At 35.9% G+C, this 25,377-nt stretch overlaps 1 protein-coding gene and 1 long non-coding RNA gene across 4 annotated transcripts in view; both read right to left on the reverse strand.

Annotated features, from left to right (window-relative positions):
* Nucleotides 1–25,377, reverse strand: part of LOC135076429 (choline O-acetyltransferase) — a gene marked incomplete at its 5' end in the record, with an annotated part of 82,852 nt that overhangs the window by 24,614 nt on the left and 32,861 nt on the right. The window contains 2 exons of the mRNA XM_063970896.1: nt 642–833; nt 1,062–1,135. Coding sequence (XP_063826966.1) covers nt 642–833; nt 1,062–1,135 — 266 coding nt within the window. The remainder of the gene's footprint in view (nt 1–641; nt 834–1,061; nt 1,136–25,377) is intronic.
* Nucleotides 8,968–11,609, reverse strand: LOC135077062 (uncharacterized). 3 transcript variants are annotated; one of them, XR_010258375.1, is made up of 4 exons: nt 11,374–11,609; nt 10,612–10,826; nt 10,207–10,434; nt 8,968–9,447 (listed from the first exon to the last, which is right to left on the reverse strand). It is a non-coding gene; the product is annotated as an uncharacterized LOC135077062 (long non-coding RNA). The 3 variants fall into 3 exon arrangements; XR_010258376.1 differs by lacking the exon at nt 11,374–11,609 and adding an exon at nt 11,136–11,258; XR_010258374.1 differs by lacking the exon at nt 11,374–11,609 and having other exon boundaries at nt 10,612–11,257.

The raw sequence follows: 25,377 nt of genomic DNA on the forward strand, positions 1-25,377 counted from the left end.
TAAAACATAAACCTTGCCACTTATCATTTTAAAGCAGTTACGTGTTCATTTTTTAATTTCATGTTGCATGTATCGACTGTGTGGCGTTATAATGGAGGAAACAATAGTTCTTACACCATTGTTTTGAGCTGCGGCTATCGGAACGAAAACTTTCATCGTTAGGCAGCGATAACGCTTGTTTGACCGAAATACTTGACCGAACTCGTATAAAATCAAACATCTTTGATTTTGCAGGAGATTTGATATTGTCACAGCTCAAGTAAAAAACTCTTTTTAGACTAGTTATAAGTCTTATTATTAAAAAATAAGTCTTCAAGATCTCACCCAGATATTCGTTGTCGTCCATTGGTCCTTATGCTCCTATTCTACTTTTTTGAAACCTCACGGCCAAAAACCTTAATGATGACCTATTAAAGAGGCCTGGTGTACGCATATTTTGTCGCCCTTATGACATCCACCGGCATCTTACCCAGTTATCCATCTCCCGCTGCCGGTCGAGCAGCGCCTCCTCCAGCCTCGACCCGAGCTCCTACGGCCCAGCTGGTCTCTAGCTACTGACGGCTTATCACCACTGCCGCCAGCTCAGACAGTAACCAGCGCCTCCTGCAGGTGTGGCCCTACACTACTTTTCTGAGTCTCACCCAGTTATCCATCTCCCGCTGCCGGTCGAGTAGCGCCTCCTGCAGCCTTGGCCCCAGCTCTTCCATGAAGCCGCGAACGACAGCACGGCTGGTCTCCAGCTGCTGGCCGCTCACCACCACCGCCGCCAGCTCCAGGTACGTGTCCAGTGTCTCCTGCAGGTCTGGTACCGGCAGCTTGGGCAGCTGGACGTTCTGGGGAAGACATTTTAGTTTAACGATAGATATCGTGTTTACCACCCCAAAACAATAGTCAGAATTTCACAATAAATGTAACGCTTTGGTGGAAATAACCTGCCAGTTTTCCCTCTCCCATATCTTTTCTCGTCTTGTCTCGTTTCTGCCGGGCCCAAGGCTTGGCGCAATTCGAGATAATGTTCTGTAAAGTTTAAAATAACTTAGATATGTATAAGAAGTGAGTACCTGGAACTCCTCGTCCTCTGTACCGAAGCCCTGTGTGCTGAGCCATCTCTTCGGCAGCGACAGCAGCGACTCCGCTGTGAAAGAAACGTTCCTTTAGTATAGCCTTATGCCTAGAAGCCTAGCCTACGTTACACGAGCATTCTTTTATGAATATAATAAAACCCACAAGTTCCAACTATGTAGGTATTTAGACTCTCTTGTCAATGTTACATACCTAATGAGACACTGTAACATGAACCTGTATTTCGTATATTAATCGCCAGCAGATTAGGTACTTTAGTCTGTCCCAGATTACAGTATTTATTAGTTGTCGTTACGCTGTCTGAACTAGCTTCTGTCTGAGATTTCACTTACGTATGTTTCGGTCTGAGACAATCTAATAACATTTAATTTCAAGTCAAAACAGAATCCCTAACCACGACAAACCATGGGTTTTTACAAACGTTCGCAGCTTTTTACCTAATTTTTAATAGCAACAAAATTTCTCAGCTATCTCTATACCAAAACTCACATACCTACAACATCAAATTGCTTCTGCAGCATAGACGTGAAAATGTAACAAATTGACAGACCTTTCACTACTATCACACGAGTATTCATAAATAAATGAAAATAGGAAACAAAAAAGATAAAAGCTTTAGTAGGTGCTAAGGTGTTTTATCTAGCTCTTTTCTTCCACAAACCAAAGCCTTCCTGAAAGCAAAACCGAATTAACTTTTACAATACGGCCCAAATTGAAAAACTCCGATCGTCTTACCAAGGTTTATCTGAGCTAAAGGCCAATAAGTCCCAATCTTGCGGACAACCGGCTGTTTACTGAGCTACCCGGGCGCGTAATACCGGATACCGAGTACCGGGTGCAAAGTGCCCGGGTGAATTAAGATCTAGTGCCAATATCCGGCTGGGAATGGGAAGGTTCAGCAGTTTGGTACATCCAATTTGTTATTTGTAAAGGTCACTTATCAGCAGTCAGTTTAAAAGGTGTTTAAAATCCAATGTACCTATGCTATTACTTAAAAATATAGATTTTGTTTCATTTGTGCTGACTAAAGAGATGTGATATTTCAAACTATGATATACTTAAAGACGCTCAAGATTCTATTCGACCAATTTGCCCTTGGCATGAAGATTCATATTTGTGTGTAATATCATACCTCGTGTCTATTTTTTAAATCTTTTAAGACTAAAAATACACCAGTCTTTATTAACAATTTTCCTTTTCTTTGAACCTAAAGTACGAAAAGCTTACATTATCATCATGATACTTTGTTTTTCATCTAGCATTATTAAATATTAAGTCCCTAAAGTGCTGGTTAGATACCCTTAGAGCAGATTATAGTAACGGGCTTATAAAAGTATCTAGAGACTGATAAAAATAACTAGATATTTCAAGCAACTGCTTTACTTATTTCTAGGGAGAGTAGGTGGGTGGAGAAACAGTGGCAATATCCGTTGCACGAAGCTTTGCTGAATTGGCTTAGTGCAGTTTGTATAACCATCGATGTTTTTAAATAGAAATGAAAAAGTATGGTTGGTTTAGTTTCGTTTTAAGTAGAGTTTCAAGTAGAGTTGTTTGTGTATTAAACCTACGTCCTACATATTCTTTTTTAAACTAAGCTTTAAGTTTACCAAGGTACCTGCATGCCAAATTTCAAGCGTCTAACTTAAGCGGTTTAGATTTTTCATACAAATGTTTTTTCCCGCTAACTCCCGTTTCCGTGAGAATTTTGGAATATCCTATTGTAACTAAGCTTTAAGTTTACTAAGGTACCTGCATGCCAAATTTCAAGCGTCTAACTTAAGCGGTTTAGATTTTTCATACAAAAGAATTTTCCCGCTAATTCCCGTTCCGGTGGGAATTCCTAAGTATACTTTAACCAGCCTGGAGTATGAAGAATAATTGTACCAAGTTTCGTTAAAATCCGTCGAGTAGTTTTTGTAGACAGACAAAAGTTTTACTGATTGCATTTTTGGCATCAGTAGGTATCGATCACTAACCACCCCCTGATAGTTATTTTGAAAATATATTTCATGTACAGAATTGACCTCTCTACAGATTTATTATAAGTATAGATTAATGTCGCCTTGGTAACTAGGTAGGTATTTTTGAATAGGTTAATTTTCAAATCTAATACTTTGGATCCATCAAAATTACTCAGAAGTATAATTTATATTCAAAATAGATTGCGTAGTCTTAACTACATTTACACTTATATCTCGTCAGGCACACGGTACTCGTAAATAGAGACGTTTAAAATTGTTTCAATAATAATATCTCTCGATATGATTGCTGTCCCATCCCTAGCCCATGCTGTCGCAACATTTCAAGGGATTTCCTCGCTTGCTCGGTACTTTCCACGTAACCACTCGAAAGCGGATGCCGGCATTCTTTTCATAATGAAAATGGATACAGTATTGTCATTTTCAACTTAAAAGTGTATCTATGAAAGACATGAAGCTAAATTAATACTGTTACATCTGCATTCTATATTTGTAATATTATATATGCTTTTGTGTATGTGCTGCGAAATCTTTGTTTCCTCATTGTTTGAAGTATTGCTATAACCGTCTACTTGCTGTTTTACAATTTTGAAACTAGCTAGCATAGATTTTCTGTACTAAAATGATGAAATTTATTGGGAAATTTTGCTTTGAAATTAGTTGTAGTAGTAGGTCATAGTATTTGAGTATGTTTTGCGTCAGTGACAATACTGTAACTTCTCTTCCACTATGGCGGTACCGTACCGTACCGTGTATAAAATACCTGGTAACGGTATAAAGTTGCCAATTTATGGGATAGGATGACGCAAAGTGCACGGGATAGTTAAGAGCTCGCTCGGCTTAGTTTCACCTAATTGGAGACTTTGTAATCCCAAGTTATTTTGAAGCAAAAACAAAACTGCGAGATATTCTAGTTGAAAGTTTTGTAACTGGATGACATAATAAGTTGTTAGTTTCTAGACGTAACAAAAAGCTTCCTTGTTTAAAACTTTTCTTTTCTATCGCCTGTTTCACCAGCTTATCGCTACGTGCTCTTCACATTGCATCTACATTCACAAATTTAGGACAAATGCAAATTTTTACTCTTTAATTTATTTATTTACACTTATGCATATAAAAGTACAGTAAATGTACAGTGGCGGACTTAATGACGGGTGGCATTCTCTACCAGTCAACCACGTTAATCATTTTTATAGCTGTGTCGCACATTAGAAAAGTCTCTTAATTCAGTCTATCTACCCCAACTTAATCTTACCTATCCGAAACCATCTCATTAACTACTAGGTACATCCTTTATCGGAGGACTGTAACCTCCAAATAAGTCCAGTGGGCCCAACATAAATTGCTGGCATTGATTAATTCGGGCGAGTGATGGATGCGCGATAGCATCGCGACCAAATTAGTTGCGCAAACGACCCCTCGCGCCCGCTTCGATGCCCGGGGAGGACAACCAGCACATAGTAATTTGAGGGGGTTATTACTTATTACTTCCGGTGATTAGTCTAGTTTGATACAGAAATGTTTCCACTTTTGATAATTTCAGCAGTTCAGCAGATCGTCGCTTATGACAAGATACAATAACGAGTAGGTACGGCCAGATGGCATAATTTTTCACAGCTACTAAAATAAAGATAATTAATTTCATGCGTAATTAATTTAGTGTTTGGCTTTGAAGAAAATTTAAGGTTCGCGAGTGTTAGCAATCGCGTCCTTTACGGCGATATACCGGCTAGACGATCGGCCGATTACTTTTCAGAAGTACTAAAATAGAGGAAAATAATTTATTGTTAACGACGCAATGAATTTTGTAACTAACAAACTATTGGCACAGAATAATAATAAGTACTTCGTACAGAAGATTTTCTTCGCGAAGGTATTTAAAAAAAATTATGCTCAATGTCGTTAACAATATGGTGTAATTTAGCTTGTCTCAAGAGTCGAGCACCATTTTGTTGACAAACGTCAGTGATCGGTACTGCGCCGAAGACATAGGGCTGACTTCGGTAAAATGATGTGTGACGTGAGGTGCCAAACTGCAAAAAATGGCGGAGGAAATACATGAATAAGCATGAATTATATTTTGTGTTTCTAATATTATTCAGGTAGTTAAAAAATACTGCACAGTATTAATTGCACCACCGTTTTTACATTGGTTTAATGTCTTTACAATGCAAATGGGTGAAGAATACGTGCGTGCGTCAATACTCGCTCGTGATTGTCCTGTCGATTTGGTACCTCAGGAGGGGTAGTCGCGCGTGTTTTGTTTTCGATGCAAACTCGCGGAGATGAACAGGCCTGCTATTGGTAACTAGATAAGAACATACGAAATTGAAAATGTTACTTTTTGAGCTGGCTGAACTGTATGTCATGGGCTCTCTCCCGGACCCTGAGCGATTGAATTAATTTATTTATTTATTTTATTTTTCTTTATTAAGGAAACAAACAGCATGAGTTTATACATGTGAACTTAAAAAATAAAAACAGTACAGTAGCCTAATCAGTTTCCACAGATAAACTTTACAAGTTAATCGAAAGTTATGCAGAGTGCGAGCAATTTAAAATCACAAAATATAAAAAATGCACAACAAAACCTTACATTCTTAATAGTGGATTAAAAAAAAATCTTTATAATAATGAAGTTTGAAATCTATAAACCCTTCAATAGGCGACGAAACTGCGCCAACTTCAAATGAAATATGTCGATATCACTGTAAGCATCATTATACTTATTACTAGCTCTAATAAGAAAACTGTTACATCTGTAATTAGTCTTGCAAACAGGGGTTGAAAACGTGAACTTACGCCTCGCGCCAGGTCTAGAACATTTCAGAGCCAGACTGCTTAACAAGAAAGGAGAGTCGACTAATCCGTTGAGTATTTTAAATAAAAATATTTGATCTTTGTGCTCTCGGCGAACCAGTAAGGATTCAATTTTATTGGAATCTAAGTTCCTAAACCTGTATTTTAAACGTTTTACAAACTTATTCTGAATTCCCTCCAACATGTTAATATACTTGGAATACATCGGGTTCCAAACAGGCGATGCATACTCTAACTGAAATTTGTACGAGATAATGCTGCGTAATTCCAAAACGTGGAAAAATCTCGCAACATCCTTCAAAAAGGCTGAAAGGAAAATTCATGAAATTAAAATATAAAGAGCCGCGTAAATTCTTAGTCGTAGATTTTCATAAAATACAATTTTCAACCCAAAGGCGAAGAATACCCCAAGGAATACTATCCGGTTTTGTCTTCGAATAAATAAAAGCCATAACTTATTTAATATTCAGTGGGCTAATTCAAATGCATTTGTCGAGAGTAGAAATCGTCTGTCAAATAATTTTCTAGTAATCAATTTTGAACTGATTGTCAAGGTAATACAGTTGAAAATTGAATATCAAAGCCAGACTACGCCTAATGTCAGATCAGCCGATGGTAGATGCCAAATTTCCAATATCGCGTACGAAGACGGAGAACTTTGTCAATATAGTGGTACATAAGGGTCATAATTAGTGGATGCCGACGATTTTCGCGCTGTCATCTCAACGACTGCCCACCCTTGTCGTTAGAGCAGTCGACTGGATAGAAAGCATGGAATTAACATGGTGATTGATAAACTAGGTGCAAATAAGCATAGGTATTTTATAACCACAGAATGCTTTTTGCTTAAATTTGAAAATAAAGGATATTGTTCTGCGTCCATACATCGTTCGCCCCAAGACCCCCAAGCAATGAAATAATGATTTTTATATGTGAAATTACTTAACGATTGTCACCTTATACTCCACTAGCTTTTCGCTCGCGGCTTCGCGCGCGTGGCCTACATTAGGTACCTACATATTTTACGGAACCCTATTATTTTCCAAAATAAAATTTAGCCTGTTACTCGTGGATAATGTAGCTTTCGAATGGTGAAAGAATTTAATAAAAACGGTCCAATAGTTTTTGAGTCTATTCATTACAACCAAACAAACAAAGTTTTCCTCTTTATAATATTAGTGTAGATACTTAAAGCACGGATAAGCGGGAGATTCGTTACAATCTTAGATTAATAAAAATGCTTCAGATTTTGAGGTTATTAGCATAACAGAAGTACATTTCCATTTTCTATCTTCTTTAGGTACCTACTTATAATAAATCTGTAGAGAGGTCAACTCTGTACATGAAATATATTTTCAAAATAACTATCAGGGGGTGATACTGATGCCAAAAATGCAATCAGTAAAATTGTTGTCTGTCTGTCTGTCTGTATGTTCCTTATAGAAACAAAAACTACTCGACGGATTTTAACGAAACTTGGTACAATTATTCTTCATACTCCTGGGCAGGTTATAGTATACTTAGGAATTCTCACGGGAACAGGAATTAGCGGGAAAATCCTTTTGTATGAAAAATCTAAACCGCTTAAGTTAGACGCTTTAAATTTCGCACGTAGGTACTTTAGTAAACTAATTCCCACGGGAACTGGAATTCGTGGGAAAATCCCTTTGTATGAAAAATCTAAACCGCTTTAGTTAGACGCTTGAAATTTGACATGTAGGTATCTTAATAAACTTAAAGCTTAGTTACAACAGGATATTGCAAAATTCCCACGTGAACGGGAAAAAACATTTGAACGAAAAAATCTAAACCGCGTAAGATAGATGAAGGGGGTAAAACGGGATCCACGCGTACGAAGTCGCGGGCGGCCGCTAGTTGCTAATAAAACTATTTATTGTCAAGAATTATATGTATAATAATGCGAATTCCCGTTCCCGTGGGAATTAGTTTACTAAAGTACCTACGTGCGAAAAGACAATGCCGGAAATTGGCGTCTTTTTTTTTTCGCGCGGCCATCGACCAAACTTTGTTTTTTGATTACAAAATAGTGTTATAAACCAAACTTACTATGACATGTATACCTCTAAACTCAGTCTGAACTGAGTTACGAGCATTAGAAGTTTGATGATTTTCATACTAGATTTGCTTTTTGCGCGCAAAGTTTTGTAAGAAATTGCAACAAAATAGTGAGATTGTATGTGTAAACAAACAATATCATCCATTAAAGGCTCCAGACATCAGTATGGAGCAGAATCAGCGCAATAAAAAAATAGCGCAATATTTTGTTGCAATTTCTTACAAAACTTGCGCACAAAAAGCAAATCTAGTATGAAAATAATCAAACTTCTAATGCTCGTAACTCAGTTCAGACTGAGTTTAGAGGTATACATGCCATAATAAGTTTGGTTTATTACACTATTTTGTAATCAAAAAACAAAGTTTGGTCGATGGCCGCGCGAAAAAAAAAAGACGCCACTTTCCATACAAAATCTGGCATTGCCATTTAAAGCGTCTAACTTAAGCGGTTTAGATTTTTCATACAAAAGGATTTTCCCGCTAATTCCTGTTCCCGTGAGAATTCCTAAGTATACTATAACCTGCCCAGGAGTATGAAGAATAATTGTACCAAGTTTCGTTAAAATCCGTCGAGTAGTTTTTGTTTCTATAAGGAACATACAGACGGACAGACAGACAGACAAAAATTTTACTGATTGCATTTTTGGCATCAGTATCACCCCCTGATAGTTATTTTGAAAATTATATTTCATGTACAGAATTGACCTCTCTACAGATTTATTATAAGTAGGTATAGATATGTAGGAGAGACGTCTTAATTACACTTTAAATCGTAGATCGATAAAGAACCCCTTTGTCAAACCGTATGAATAGCAGCAAATAGACCTTTGCGTATTGGAAAAATAGGAATGCCTACGGAAAAGCCAAACATTTTTTAAAAAGAAGTTAATATATTTTACTTACATTTAAATCCAAAAATATCTTTATTCCGACCCAAGGGTAAGTAGGCAGTTATGTAGGTATAAATGAAAATACGTATGTAGGTACTTATTATTTATTAATGGTCATGTTCTACATTTTCTATTAAATATGGGCCCAATACATCAATGATGTCGCCATCACAACAAAGTACCATAAATGGTTTAACGAGATTCCGATATTTGTATAGGGAATAAGTTTTTTTTTTGGTATGCATAATTGCTACTTTTTTGCACATAAATGTATGTATGTACCATCCATGATGACAATAGCCTTTCTTTGTGGTAAATCGTTTCCTGGCTTCCCGAAAAGAGACTGGAACATAAAGGTTTCTTTGGGCTACTTCCTCTCTACTAATATGTTGTAACCCTAAATGTGCTGGTACGAAATGTTCCTCCATCATACTGCGTGCTTTCATTACATATTTTATAAGAGTACTCCTTGAAATGCCAAGTAATGTAGCTATTCTGTCATCTGAATCACCGGTCCTCAGCTTCATTAAATAAGCACCAACTGTAGTAATTCGTGCTCTCTGATAGTATCTATGGCAAAGAAGATCTGAAGGACGAATCTGAAAATAAAATAAAACATCAGATTCACAGTTCAACAATAAGAAGAGCAATATTTATATAGGATTAACGACTTTTGTGTGTAACGGAATAGTAAGATGAGTGATGAAAGATAATTTATGATTTGAACGCTGAATGATGAGGAATGATTGGTCTATGGAGGAAACGAAAGGGATGAATGAGGAACGAGGATTGAGAGTGAGAATAGTGGTAGTTTAAAAGAGTAGTCTGTTGTTATGCAGGAAGTATAAATAAAACTTTACTGAGTTTATTTGGCTCAGGGAATTTTTAACTGGCTTTATAATAGTAAAAATTATGTTTAATATTATGTAAGTAATAATATTGCAATATTTTAATAATATAAGTCTATTTGTATTATACAGGGTGGAAACGATAAGTGATCTATAACACTTTTAATATTGTGTGGCTGGCATACATTTAGTATGGAGGCTGAAAACATTGAATTTTCGGATAGATCCAGTTAATTCTGTAACTATTTAGTGATACCGTTAGAAAGAGCTCGTGAAGCACTTTCAGGATGAGTAACCAGTTTTTCGATATCTTGTGTAGTTTAGAAATAATCGAGTGAGATCACTTATCGTTTCCACCCTGTATAACCTGTATGGATGAGAGTAGTGGCAGATTGAAAGCAATGGAAGGAGTTGAAGGATGGGAAGGCTGATTCGGAAAAAACCTTTTTTATTATTATAATAAACCGGCATAATTATTTTTATGTATTATAAAACTGGCAGGGCTCTTACCTCTCTGGGTTGAATCCAATTTCGAACAATGTTTAATATATCTTGATTATTCTCTGTATCCAAACAATGACTTCAAGTTCGCAATAATGAACAACCACATCCAACACAAACTTGTTGGTGACCTACCGGGGCACCGGTTGGCATATCTGGAGAGTCTTGTGAAGTAGGTGTGGTATCTCTTTGCAATAATGAGTGACAAGCCCCACAGATGTAGTCATTTGCAGTAACCTGTTTAAAAATAATAATAATTAGAAATAAGTTTAAAAAAATTATCAGTTTTTTAATGTCCCGCACTTAAATTATTTTATTTTAGTATTAATTTACAGAAACCAATAACTTTACAAGAATTAGACTGATTGTATAGCCAATAACATTTTATTAAATAAGGACTTTAGCGTGCATTACCTCTAATGGAGTTAGTCGTTCCACAATTATGTTCCTGATGTTAATATGATGTTGAGTGTTAGTTCTCAGGGACATGAGCTGATGTGAACGTGTTCTAGGCTCTAGTGTTCTACTGCAAAGCACACATTTTCTGCTAAGATTTGAAGTAGTTGCATTTGTGTTGTATCTTGGGCTTGGGTCCAACATGTTGTGCATATAAGATCATGAGCTGTAACCTGTAAAAATAAATAGATTCATTGCATGCCATGCCACACATACTCCTGTGCGTTGAATAAATTGAGCCACAAACCATAAAAAAAATGATAATTCAATATTATGTGCTGTTAGTAGAATTTTGGGTCAGAGGGTAGGGTTAAACAGCTTTAGTAAATAAGCATTGTTGTTATAATAATTAATTATGACGTGTTACAAACTTAGTTACAAAAAATAATAATCTAGTAGTCTTAGTTCCAAAAAACAAAACAAAACAAGCTTTCATTGAGAGCAGGGAGATAGTGTCAAAGTAAATAATTCCTTAGATTTACACCAAAACCAGCTGGATTGTCAACATAATTGTTGTTTCGCTCATGCCTCCATTGCGCTGTACCATCGACTAGTTTCTTACAATCGAATCGGGCCTGGCTGTCCACACTGTCCAGGGTTGAACCACAGATAATAGCGGAACATTCATTTCAAGACAACCCGCCATGAGAATGGCAATTCAGAAGTTTGGCAAGGCTAGTACTTATTCATAAGATTGCAGAGCAAAATGTAGGTACTTACCGATCGAGGTGCTGCCCATTGTTGTGTATAATTAAGTTGCTCATTTTCTAACACCATAGAACCACCAGCCGAGCCTTGGCCGAGCCACACAAAAACAGTAAATCCCAGGCTGAGTATGTCGTTATTGCAATCAATCAGAGTCCGTTTGAATAGCCAAGTTTGTAGTTAATAAAGTTCCGAAAATAAAAGCTAAAACACAAACGAATCACAAAGAAGGATCAAGCAAGACAGCAACACAGCAAGAGTGAGTGAGAGAGAAAAGGTGATGCGAGTGAATGACAATTTGACTAACAAATAGGGATGTCCATTTAGAATAGACATAATCGATTAAATTGATCGTTTTTGAAAAATTTTATTTTTAAACATTGTGTTGCTATAAATATTTATTTTATTTATTTAATAGGACAACCAACAAGACATACACTGGAAGACAATCAATATTTACAACGTATTTAACTTAATCTAAGTGCTGCCTTAATTATAGGTTGCCACGGCATGCAATAGTGGACTTATACATAAACAGTGTCTACACTTAAAGAAAAGAGTAAATATGTAAATGTAGGTAAATAAATGTGATTAAATATACGTAAAATGCAATAATCCACTGAAGCGCTGCGGGCGCGGCGGATCTGCGCCCGTCTAAAGGTCTAATGATTAGACTCTAGTCTAATCGATCATACCATTATTTACTTAAATCGAATTAAAAAAGCGCATCTCTGTCTCTGCTCTGTCAATATGTCGGTGACTTTGATTTCGTTTAAATACTTTTAAAATATTTTTTCGAACTGCAACTTGTCCGATAGGTTTGGACACTTGCAAGTAAATAAATAAAATATACATAAAATTATGGTACATACTAAGTCTTTGAAAATCTTAGGGCGATTTTTATCAATGTCCTTTGTCTGCTCGATTGCATTGATGGTAAGGAGCAATGGTATTATCTATAATATCATTGGTAAGGAGGGACTGTTCTAAATACATATTATGATAGTTGAGATGGTTGAGAATATTTCCGGGTCGATCGCTTCCACCTTCGGCCTAGATAGTACCTACCTACCTACTTATACGCCAAACTATCTTATGATTGTTATGCATTGTTAAGTAGGGTTATAATACCTAATTATGATTGTTATGCATTGTAAGTAGGGTTATAAATAATTATAATTTACATAAGCAGCAGGTCGGTTATTTTTATTTAGGCAAATGTAATATTTTAAAAGACAATACGTACGATCAGATATTAAGATCAAAGATAAAGATTTCTGCTGTGAAAAAAAATATAAAACAGCTAACTTCTATATCAAGTTCCAACGTCGCTATACGTACCTACCTACTTAATGCTACTGGATTATACGTTCATAGCTCAGAAGTTTAGTCCTTTTTCAGCAGTGTTTAGTAAGAATATTATTACAAATGGGCTTTTAGGGATTTTGTTCACATGGAATAAACGACAAAGTTCTTAGTTACTTATCCAATAGGTAGTAGTAACATATATGTAGAAAACAGGAACTTAGATGCCAACGAAAGAAAATAGGCTATCAAATGTTGTTTTGGGGACTTACCTTTATAAAAATATCACATTTAAAAATTCATACCATTTGTTGTTATTTAAAAAACAATGTCAATTTTGACGATTAACTGAAAGTCTATTATCTATGAATATAGTAGCGATATATGGTATCCAGCGGCAATGGCAGTGCAAAATTTTGACAATGACTGTAGTTATCATACTTCGAGTTTGTCCATGGAGACGGCAAAAGTCCTTTAGTTGGCCATAAAGTAAACTTAACGGAAAATGTTACTTAATTGATACCGAGGCGCAACCTGGAAGCATTGCTAAGTGTGCTCCTCGTTACTGGTTCATCGTTCGTCATCGTCATTGTTCGTAAAAACCGGGTCGCGGCAGGCAAAAATAAAATTAGTCTTATGTCTTCTCCCTTATTAACTTCGATGGATAAATAGCTAAACCTCCTTGCGCGTAACTGACGTTTGTTGGAAAACCGATTTTTTCAGGCCATCGGATTTTAATTTCAAAAGTCATTGACCAATCCCAGTTCATATAATAACTATTATGACGTTTTCTATTGGCCAAAAGATTTAACTCTCTAAAAATCCGCGTGCAACCATATCCTGCTTAAATATTGTGCACTTTATTCAGCACAGATTAAACAAGCTAAATGACAAATAGAATAGATTGAAATGACAGATTGCACTTGAATTACCCTACAGATCTTTCGTCTGGGCTTTTAAATAATGTGATTATCTTCAAAATATGAAAGCCTTATATCTTCATCTATAAATATCGCTCAGATTTCTCGAATATAAGAATACTAAAGCATTTTATGTCTTATTGACCAGGATTTTAACTATTTCCAAGTGCTACATTTTTTTTATTTCTTTTACGCGTGTATTCACAAACATTACTATGACTATGAGGTCTCACAGTGCGTGTGGACTCACAGGGTGACACACGAACCAATCACAGAACTCTATTCAACGCTGTGCGTTCAATTTGCTGCTTCACCTAAGCAAGCATCGTTTGTGAATACGGGCGCTAGTCTCGAAATACCTTCTTGTTATTCAGTGTGAAATCCCATCCTTAAAAGGATTAGGATAGGATTTATATTTTCTCTATTTTCTGGAACACTACCTGGTGATAAGCCGTGGAGCGAGCGAACTAGACAAGGCTTATTCCCACGGCGCTAGACTTGCAGCTGCATGACGTGTTATTCGATTCGCATTCGAATTGGATTTTCAGAGTAGTCTGATAGAATTCGCACAATCCGATACCTACATCTAAGCTCGCTTGGAGTTCCAACCGTATTATTTGATACGTGTTTACTAACAAATTTCATACTTATTTATTTGTAATAGGTATGCAAACAGTTTACAGTCTAGGCTTCATCGTAAAGAAAAAGTGTTAATAAATTACAAACTGGACCGTAAGCCAAAATTAGTATACTCATATACGATGTGTCGTCAAATCCACTTATTTATGCGCGTTTGCTATGTGCTTCATAACAAAAGAATATATTTACATAAATGCAATCATGATAGATGACAGGGACATACTTCACTATCCAGCTAGTGGCTGTATTTTGCTACTATTCGGTCCCTTGACTTGCTTTAATATTTTTCCAATATAAATATTGTAAATTCTGCCGTAAGTCTGGGACAAGTCGTAAACTGCATTACCAGCTTTTTATGTCCTCAATGGACGGCCAAATACAAATTATCTAAAATAGCTTTATAAAACGCTTTGTTCAAATTTCTCATCAACAGAAATCTCGTAGCATTCTCGTAGCGCTTGCTACGAGCACTCAAAAGTTTCGGCAAAAATAAAACACAGTTTTTGTATGTAAGACAGTTTTTGAATGCTCGTAACAGACTGTTAAAAGTATAAGTACTTTCACTTATATTAATAAAAAAAACTAGAAATAAATCATACACACCTTGAAGCTTAATATCCATCACAAAAAAGTCAATAAGGAAAAAGCGTCTTCTATTCACGAATTAGTGTTATGAGAAGATGCGTGCGACGCGTTTACTTCTAATGCATGTAAAATGATTAACTGATTGCATTTCTCTATAAACTATTATTATTCTTCTTCTTCGTCGCTACACTCTTGTCAAAGTCGTCGTGGTCGTCACACCAGGTCCGGAGGCAAGCCTCACAATCCGTCGCCATTCCTCCCGCACTGCAGCCTTTCTTGTGCACTCGTGGAGTGGACCATTGAGTGCGGTTTTGACCTGGTCAGTCCAGCGCATGGGTGACCTGCCGCGCGCTCTATTATAACTAAACTATTATAGTGCCATTCATAAAAACCCCCTTTAATGCGGCAATTAAAAAAAATACTTATCAGAGACACAACTGACAAAACAAATTCAATTTTAAGGACGTACTCGTAATAAAATAAACCTTACATGACCACAAGCGGATTTGTTCGCGAAATCCTTTGTAATTAACACGGCACTCGCCACTCGGCTCACGACCCACGGCCCACGGCAGGCGGCGGCTCCCACCACGGGCCGGCTCAGGGGCCGGGATCAATAGTTGCTTTAGGCCGTATTTTCTTTCCACACCAACTACACGAATTTTTGACAAAGCAATATGCGAGCTGGGTGTTTGGGTGCTTTATTTTAATTTGCTAAACCCATTGCCCAAGCCTAGAGCTGTTGCTATGTAATATGTACCTAACAAACGCTATAAGTTTGTAAGAATATTAAGAATATCATTTAAAACCCAACAGTTTAACTTTGGGGTTAATGTAATTTTCACAATATCAGTTAAACTTACAAGACAAAGCTTTGTGTAACCATTTCAGCGCTTCAACCGCTGAACCAAAATTAATTAATTTTGGTACGCCCATGGTGAAATTGGATAAGGAGTGAAATACGGTATAGATCTATGCCTTTAGTTGGGAATATTATGTATTCTGTATAATATAACAGATAGTATCCACGCAAGTAAACCCATTGACAGAAGCTAGTGACTTTAATCAGTTAATGTTAGATATCGATTAATATTGTAAAAACTAATATAACAATAGTAAAAATGATAGTTATATTGTCAGCATGCAGGTAATTACTGTCACTCAATCGATACATGCTGACAGTGACAATAATTGCTGTACTGAACCATCTGCTGTTGGCAGTCAATCATCATTAATGGCGGTGTCCGCCTTCAAATGTTAATTAACTTTCACGTTAATAAAGTAATTGCAAATATTTCGTAATGTGCGATTGAGGAATGAAATGACTTTTATAATTAACTAGCGACCCGCCCCGGCTTCGCATGGGTGCAATGCTGATATCAACAATACGACATCGCATTAGAAACTTCTAAAATTTTCAGTGTTTCCGCAACAAAATTCGTTGCGTAATTTAAAATATCTAAACATACATAGGGACAGACAGCGGAAAGCGATTTTGTTTTATACTATGTAGTGATTACTTTGTATGTTATCTACTTAAAATTTGTACAATCACTGGTCATGTGGTAGTATCTCCACTAGACTAAATAATATGTACGGAATTGAATTATCTAACGACTAACATCCCAACGGCTCTGATAGATTTGTTTATTCAAGAAAATAGAGAAAGGAGATAAATTATCTCTCAAAATATATCTCAATCGCAATCACAAAACACTGCAACGTTCTCACTAAAACCGAAACATTTTAGCTTGATTACTTGCTGCATGTGCAATGAGCTGATAATCGACTCGTAGGATTGTCAAAGGCTTTATCTATTATCCAAATCTGTCCATACAACCCACTCGTACAAATAGGTCGAAGTGATAGTGTCATTGTGGACATAACAGTGCTACCTAAATATTTATATTCAGTATCGTGATTGAAATAGGTGTGTAGATACAGAATATGATATTTAAATTATATTTTGGTAGTTTAAAATAAGGATACCCTTGGTCAAATGTCATTCCGAAGTCAGATTCCGAATTCATTTAACGAAATACCTTGTACAGCATCAAATAGTTCGTGCGTGATACCCAAAGTAACCAAAAAGCTCAAAACACGCCTTGAATTAAGGTTATGTTGTCAGCTTTTTGTAGGTCGCTACCAACCGGCCGGCCATTAGGAAATCATTGGGGAGGCCTATGTTCAGCAGCGGACGTCCTGTGGCTGAAATGATGATGATGTCAACTTTGTGGTCACTTTGGGTGTTACGAACTATTTTATGCTATCGCCCGTATTCACAAACATTACTATGAGGTCTCACAGTGCGCGTGGACGCACAGGGTGAGACACGAACCAATCACAAAGCTGTATTCAACATGCGTTCGATATTCTGCTTGACTTATGCCAAAATTGAAAACAAAATTCCTGTTGTGTGTTGCCATAGGAGTCACTTAAAAATTAGGGCTTGATGGTGAAAACGGGCACTAAGCAAGCATCGTTTGCGAATACGGGCGTAACTGTACCATAGAGCTACTGGTTGTGCCTACACTGTAGCACCACTCGAACAGTCGCACTAATGGATTGATGTCGAAACAGTTTAGAGCTCCAATTAACAAGTTCCTCCAAACCCAATAGCTTTGAGCCACTAACTGTCGGATTGACAGTCTCTGTAGGCCGTACACGAAGTCCATTCAATATTTATCCACTATTGAATTGGTTCTTCGATTGGTCGTAAATCAGTTTAGATTTGCTTTTAGTAACTATACAAGTTGTATCATGACTCGTGACTCTTTGAGGCAAGATTGCATTAGTAGGGTGAAAAGGCACTTGTAGATACTACTGGCGTACATGTATGATAAAAAAGTTTATGACTTAAATTTTTTGTTCTAAGCCTTGCTAGTTATTTCTCATTGAAACTGCTACCTGTTTAAGTTTCGCTAGACTATGGCGAAAATATATTGTATTTGAAAAATTTATGTGTTATTTAATGAACTCACCACAAAGGACTTTCGTATTTAAACCGCTATTCAGATTATTTCGTTTGTTTCAGATGAACTTCTATCCTGTATGAAATAACGCCCGAACCGGCGCAACGGTTCGCTAGATGGCGCTAGGCTCCCGAGACCGACTGGCAACAGCATGAAGGTCAGTTTGAAACATTATTCTTTCCAACTATGCATATAGGTAATTCCTTTAGGAAATAATGTAATTTTCAAACATATAAGACAAGAACACTAAGGTTGAGTTACGCCATTTTATTTTAACCGTAACTATAACCATAACCGGTATTTCTTGCGTGGAATTTGACAGATTTTTGGCGTTTATTAAAATGAGATGGTTTAACCCAACCTAAATAGAAAACATCACGTTTCTATTCTAATATATCACACGTTAGAAAATATCACGGTGCGGCGGTGCTGCGTGACAAAAATATATCGTCAACACTAGCGGAATATTCTGGAAAATTGTTTCATCGATAAAGTTACCTAAACGAAAATGAATGTCACATTTAACCCATGTACGGACCAGCGTAATAACCCCGCGAAACTCGATTACGCCTGATGCATTGCATCTGCAATGGCCGCCGCTCGCATCGCGTTTAATATTTCCATTACACAAAGGTAATTAATTCAATTAACCTTCCGGCTGAAAACGTAAAAGGATAATGCTTTACAATAGAATATTTTTAAATCATGTTAATATTAAATATTAATAAACTATTTAACCTCGAATATAAATTATTACAATTTTTCGTCAAAGGGGAAATAATTAAGTGAAAAACTAAATGTATGTAAGTGTGAAGACTTGTTACGAGTTAGTCGCAGGTATCCCTTGTTATTGGATAACGTTAGCTATAGGTATACCGTAGTTGCCTGTAGAGTACATAATTATTCTGCGTCTCTAAGCAATATAATTTTAGTAGGTAAGTAATTAGTAAGTATGTTAGGAAAATGTAATGAGAGAGCAGAATCGATATGTTCCAGAAAAACTAAAAAGGCATCAACCTACATCCCCTTTTGTAAAACTGAAGCAGTCCTTAGTTGAAGGAGTTTTAATTTTATTTCCTACATGTTAGTCAATAGCAAGTATTTTTCAGCGTGTTGTGGACAGAACCTGCTTTGTCGCAGTTTCCGGATTAATTACTTTTTCATTAGAGCTGCAAAACGCAGCAATTTTACTAGTTGCTATATTTGAAACTAAAGCTCGGGAAATGGAACTGTTTTAGTGGTGTTGATTTATTTTCGTTCACGTTGAATTATTTAGTTTGTCTCTGTGAAATTATGTTGCTATTGAATAAATGTTTTATGAGAGACTACATTTCTCGATTAATATTACGATCTATTTTTAAAGACTCGAACGTATTAATGGGTAGATGAAAGAAACGAAATTTAATCGGAATATAGTTACTAAAAGATGAAAGCAGACGGCTAATATGGAATTACTTCTTTGAACCTTATTTTTATTTATTTATTTAGGGATAGTGACACTGTGTAGGTTTGTTGTCGACACGAAAAGAAGACGATTTAGGGATAGTACACAGCACAATAAATAATATTCTTAGACATTTTAGACTGCGCTTCTAGTCCCAAACTAAGCAAAGCTTGTACTATGGGTACTAGACAACGGATATAAACATACTTAAATACTTTTTTTTGTAAATACATACTTATTATACATAGAAAACACCCAGTCCAATACATACAAACAAATATGTTCATGCACACAAATGTTTGTACTATGCGGGAATACCCATTTAGGTTACAATAATGTTTTAGTAAGATTTTATATAAAATCAAAATCAATATGCCTTGTAAGAATACTGGCATGCAGCGTGTTTTAAATATAATTCTTTATTTACACAGAAATATCTTTGTTAAAACTTTCTTAACTCAGAAATGAATTTTCTAAAGTACAGCAGCTTTACTTTATTATTTGCTTTAAAAGCAAAACCCTCGCGACGCAGTCGGGTTAATCTCGTACAAGTAATACATTTTTCATTTCTGTGAAAGTACGAGCCGCTCCACGATAAAAACTAAAAGCTAAAAGTTGTGGAAATGGAACGGTTGCTATTTTTAGTTTGTTTACTTTTTCTGCACGACTTAGCTCTGGCTTTGAAGTTATTTGTTTACAGTGTAATGGGTAGACGGTTCAATATGAAAGACATGCTAATTTATTAAGTTCACCAGCTGCTACCTTCATGCAACAAAGATTAGTTTATTGTAGACGTCCAGAGCATGTAGGTACTTTTTTTTCATTGATATCATGATTGCACTCTTCATACTTATTATTATGTTCAAGTTGTATTTTCCTGCACATGTATGTACAATCGAATGCTATTGAAACATTGTTAAACAAATAAAATAAATCTCTATTGCTTAACTGCTGCTACTGCTCTGTTTGACTTCTTAGATTCAGGAACTTGGTAACTCAATCGTAATCAAAATGTTATTTTTTATGTGTTTAGCGTTATTTTGCAAGTAAAAGTCATTTCATTCTTTGCGTTTCCGAAATAGTGAATAGTTAGAATAATGCCTGTTTTCACCATCAATCCCTAATTTGTAAGTGACCCCTATGGGAACTAAATTTCTGTCATGTGTTACCATAGGGGTCACTTAAAAATTGGGGAGTGAAAACGGGCATAAGTCCCCATTTAGACGAAGTATAGTTTTCCGCTTTCCGCTCCGCTCATGGCGCTAGGGTGGCGTGTGAGCGGGCGGGGGGCGTTGCCATGGCGACCAGGTGCGATCGATGCCAGGTGTGGACCCCAAACATCTTCACACCGCCAACTCGTTGTATTGCCATTTAAAATTTGGAATCGTGGGGGAAATATTATACAAATATTTGTCATAGGTCACATTTCATGCGAACGCTTTTTTTTGTAAGCTGACCGTTTTAGCGCTAAATTATACTTGCCTCTCTTTCGAAAATATATCTGTATTTTAGAACATTTAAGCTATCGTAATAAAAAAAACTATCTGTGAGTTTTCTTTCTTGGCGATTATAATTACAACAATCTTTTCTATATTTTTTTCCTCAACTGAAACAAACTTCACAGTTTTTAATCTTGATTGACTGGGAGACTTTCATTAATCCTAGTTTCTTCCTAAAATGAAACGTCTTTTAAAACTTAAAAGTTTACTAGTTAATTGACTATTACGATGATAGTTACGAATGATGATAGCAAGTTTTTTATTAGTTCTAAATATGTAGTGTAGCTAGTAAGTAGTACACGTTAAATGCTAAACCATCTCCAAGGGTGTGCCAAGTACGTGAACTTCAACAGTTTCTTTGCGACAAAGTTGCCTCGTGCATAATAATAGTCATTGCAAGTTTAAGTTTGTGTACTGCAGTTTGCGGAATAACTGCAATTTGATACAAAGTAGTATGGCGGAAAGTTACTTTGTTTCTTGATTATTACGTGCACATTCAACACAGGTTTTTATGTTACTGTATTCTTGTTGTATGACTAAGCCTTTTTGTTGGGTTAGCTTTAGCGAGAACGTTAGGACATTCTTAATGCTTTACAATGTTACCTTATTGTTGAACATAAAAATAAAGTCGCTCCCTTAGATATTTCAAACTACTCAACTGATTTGAATGCTCCAAGAGAAAGATACACATCGACCTTGCAAAGCCGGGGTAAGTCGTAAAATGTCTATTATGATATCAGAAACTAATCTAAAAATTTAATTTAAAATATCAAAAAACTAATTTATTTTGTAAGTAGGCTTTTTAAAACCACTTTTACACGTCCTAGTATTAACCCTACCACTGCTTCGGGACAATAAATGGGCCAGTGCTGAGAAGAAGCGCAAGAAAACCAGTCACTATTAATCTGCCATAACCACAGCATACGAGTATGCGTGGAGCATGGTGTACATTGTTTAATCAACGAAGTCAGCGGCCGCGACAATCGAGTTACGGACCCCCACCCACTAACGAGGGGCCATAATTTGGCCCCTGACACACGCAAGGATGGAAATATTTCACACTTTAATTAAAATACTGCTTGTAACTTTCTATAAACTCGACAAACAACACAATACAACTACTAATTATTGTTAAATTATTTATTGTTTTATTCAACACTCGTACGTAAGTCTATACTAATACTGAAATTAACAAGATAAAGTGCTTTGTCATACTAGCGATTAATGTACGAGTACCAACTCGACATTGGATTAATTCATTTGAACAAATAGTCAACATATTATTATTTAGGAACTACTAACATCTATTAAAGTTGAATACCAAAATAAAAGAAAAAGACTAGAAACAAGTTACACAAATAACCCTTTATTTTTAATTTTACCCTAATCCTTTTTAATGTGACGTAATACGTGTCCAAAATATATCACCCGTAATTACAGAGGTGACCTCCGCGCGAGCTACGTAACAAGGTTACTACGGCGCTACGAGCTACGGCAACTACGCCGTAGCAAATCCGTAGCCGTTAGCGGACTATTTTCAATAAATCAATTTTTGCTAGAGATTCGCTGGAGGATTTATTATTTAGTGTTCTTTTATATTGCAAAGGTTCTCACTTTGTATTACGACGTTTATTAAAACCTGTATTTCGTTCGCTAAAGAATATTGGAAAAAAATTAAGGTCCCTCGGGAATCTAATGTATTTTTGATATAAAAAGTAATCTTTATATTCGTTTGAAACACTTTGAGATACAGTAAGGGTCAGCAACTAGAGAAATATAAACAGATACAAGATGTATTTTTAGAAAGCTCATGTTTGAAAAGTGTATTTTATGATTCTGTATGGAAAGTCACTCTTTTAGAAAACGTTTGTATTTCATTTTTGTTTTGTATTTCGTTTGTAATATCGAAGTTATTTACTAGCAATCTAAGCTTTATGTTTTAATATTGCAGTCCGTTTACATGAAACAATTTATCAATTAAAATCATAGACAAAAGTGACAAACACGTGTATACTCGTAGGTATAAACCCAATTTACATTAATGTTCTTAGTTGCTAAGCCGTTAATTAATAAATAATAAGCATTCATCAAATACTTATAATCGAAACGCACCGAGCCAGCCGGGGGCTTGTTAAATTTTCACAGGCGTCGAACCCCGACCCTCGCCCCTTGCGGTAAATCGCTGAGAAAATCCGCGGCGGTAAAACTATTATAAAACCATTCGATGTTCATAATCATTATTGTTGAGGGGACATATTTCGGCTTGTTCGGATATTTTGCGAGGTTTGCGCTGGCGTAAATGAAGTTGTGGCTGTAGGGTCCCTTAGTAGGAATTTATTTTGCTTTAAATATGCCTTTACGTTGCGGAATGATGAGTTCATTTCTAAGCATTTGCTGTTGGTTGAGTTTGATTTCTTATTTTTCATTTGTTATTTTGCGTACGCACAGAATAAGTAATAGTACCAAGGTAGTACGGCATCTAATAAGGTCGTATTTGAAAAGTTTTGTACATCATGGTAACATTGTAATATTATTAAATCAATATTTATGTTTCAATTTTCACTTTTCTTTTTTACTGCTTCCCTCATCAGATCATTATCTAAGACTCGTTCACACGTCCCCCCGTCCACGTTTTACCCCCTTAAGAGTTGAATTTTTCAAAATCCCGTCTTAGTGAGCACCTACGTTCTAAAAGGAACCCCCATGCAAAATTTGAGACTCCTAGCACTTGTAGTTTCTGAGATTTCGTGATGAGTGAGTGAGTCAGTCAGTCAATCAGTGACGACCTTTCGCTTTTATAGATATAGATCTGTCTATACCTGCCTATTTGCCTTCCATACAAACCCTCACTCCTGGCTGCTCTCCAGAACTCCCAATTAATCCAAAAGGCGAGCAAACAGATCAATGGCCCTCAGCCGGCAGAGGGCGGTAAGGGCCAAGTCAAGAGGGATCATGCTCACGCACTTATTGTTTGGCACAAATTTTAATGATGGGCTTGGCCACCTTTACACCCTGTATTTTTAAAACAAATCGTAAAAAATTTACTCTACCCTCCACTTAAATGTGAATAAAAAGGACTTTTACTTTAAAAATTACATCTTGTAATTATTTTAGTCTTGTTTGTAAATAAAAATATTTGTAGTTAGTGTATGCCTATGAAACGTTCGGTTTTCCGGACACTTTTGCCCGTTTTTACCATCAATCCCTAATTTTTAAGTGACCCATATGGTTACACATAACAGGAATTTTGTTTTCATAGAGGTCACTTAAAAATTAGGGATCGATGGTGAAAACGGGCATTAATCTATCAAAAAATTTACTACATGACACTAAACAAAGAACTTATTTCACTGACAGAATACTCATTACTTCAAAGCCGACGAGTGCAGTCCTCACTTTATTCATAGACACGATATACTACGTAACACGATAGAGTACGCAATATCAAAAGAACCATACAAAATCTCCTTTGATCAAAACACGGGAGAACACCTAGCCCCTCTAATTTAACTAATTACTATTGAAAACAACTTCACCGCACCCTGTATATTTATATCGGACCCTTCCCTAATTAAAACATTCAGATCCCAATCATATGTCCATTCGATAAAGTTCAAAATACGTTTGACTGGCGTTTGAGTTTGAATTATGAGAAAATATACTCTACTTTATCGTAGCAAAGGTCAATTTCAAATGAATGAAGGCTTAAAACCAATTTGGATCTGTGAAATTCAGGTCGAATCGAGCTAAAAGCGATCTTGAGACACAGATATAAGGTTTGTTATGCTGAGTGGTTTCCTAAAATTGGCAGAATCCGTAATAAATTGGTAAATTTGCATAGCCAGACAAATGAATTGATTTCAGATATGGAAAGCAAATTTATACTGACAGACGACCGCGATACAAATACGTACTATGTTCTATATCATATCTAGAAAAAGGTTTTTATAAGATGTTGGTTAAGGACAGTCACTTTATTTTGTTGCTTTCAAAATCAAAAAATCAAAATCTAAAATATTTTATTTAATTAAGACCACTGGTGGCACTTAAAGTCTGCTTTTAGCTACTGGGTACACAAAAAAAAGAGATTTGCTACATTGCCGATAACATAAGATTATCGTAGCAAGTACCTATTATGGGCATTATAAAAAGTTCTTCTGATTTAATTTCTTTGAAGAAGGTTAATTTCTTAGCGCAATATACATAGACCAACTATCTCTCAGCACAGGGAAATAGCATTTGTGTGTTGGTATAAGTAAAAAAAACACAAATTATTTTTGGTGTAACAATTTTATTCGATCACTGATTAATTTTGACCACTTTACGTACAACTATATAGAATATTCGGTTATAAGATTATAATCTGATATTTTCGTTACCACTTACTAAGTAGATACATGATAATTATCTGATGGGCCAATATCTTGGGCATTATTATTAAATTGTTACATTAATCAATCAATCATTTATTGTGTCATTCATTATGAATGAATATGAATTCAAAATTATATTTATATAAAATTATGTCATTATTATACTTATAGTAATAAAAAAAACATTGACTCTGCAATCCGTAACGAGATTTTTAAATATTTACTAAGTAAATTAATGAAAAGGTTATTTCAAATATATTATCCCAAGATATTAAGTCCATT

This window comes from Ostrinia nubilalis, chromosome 12, assembly GCF_963855985.1.
Source record: "Ostrinia nubilalis chromosome 12, ilOstNubi1.1, whole genome shotgun sequence".
Classification (NCBI taxonomy): domain Eukaryota; kingdom Metazoa; phylum Arthropoda; class Insecta; order Lepidoptera; family Crambidae; genus Ostrinia; species Ostrinia nubilalis.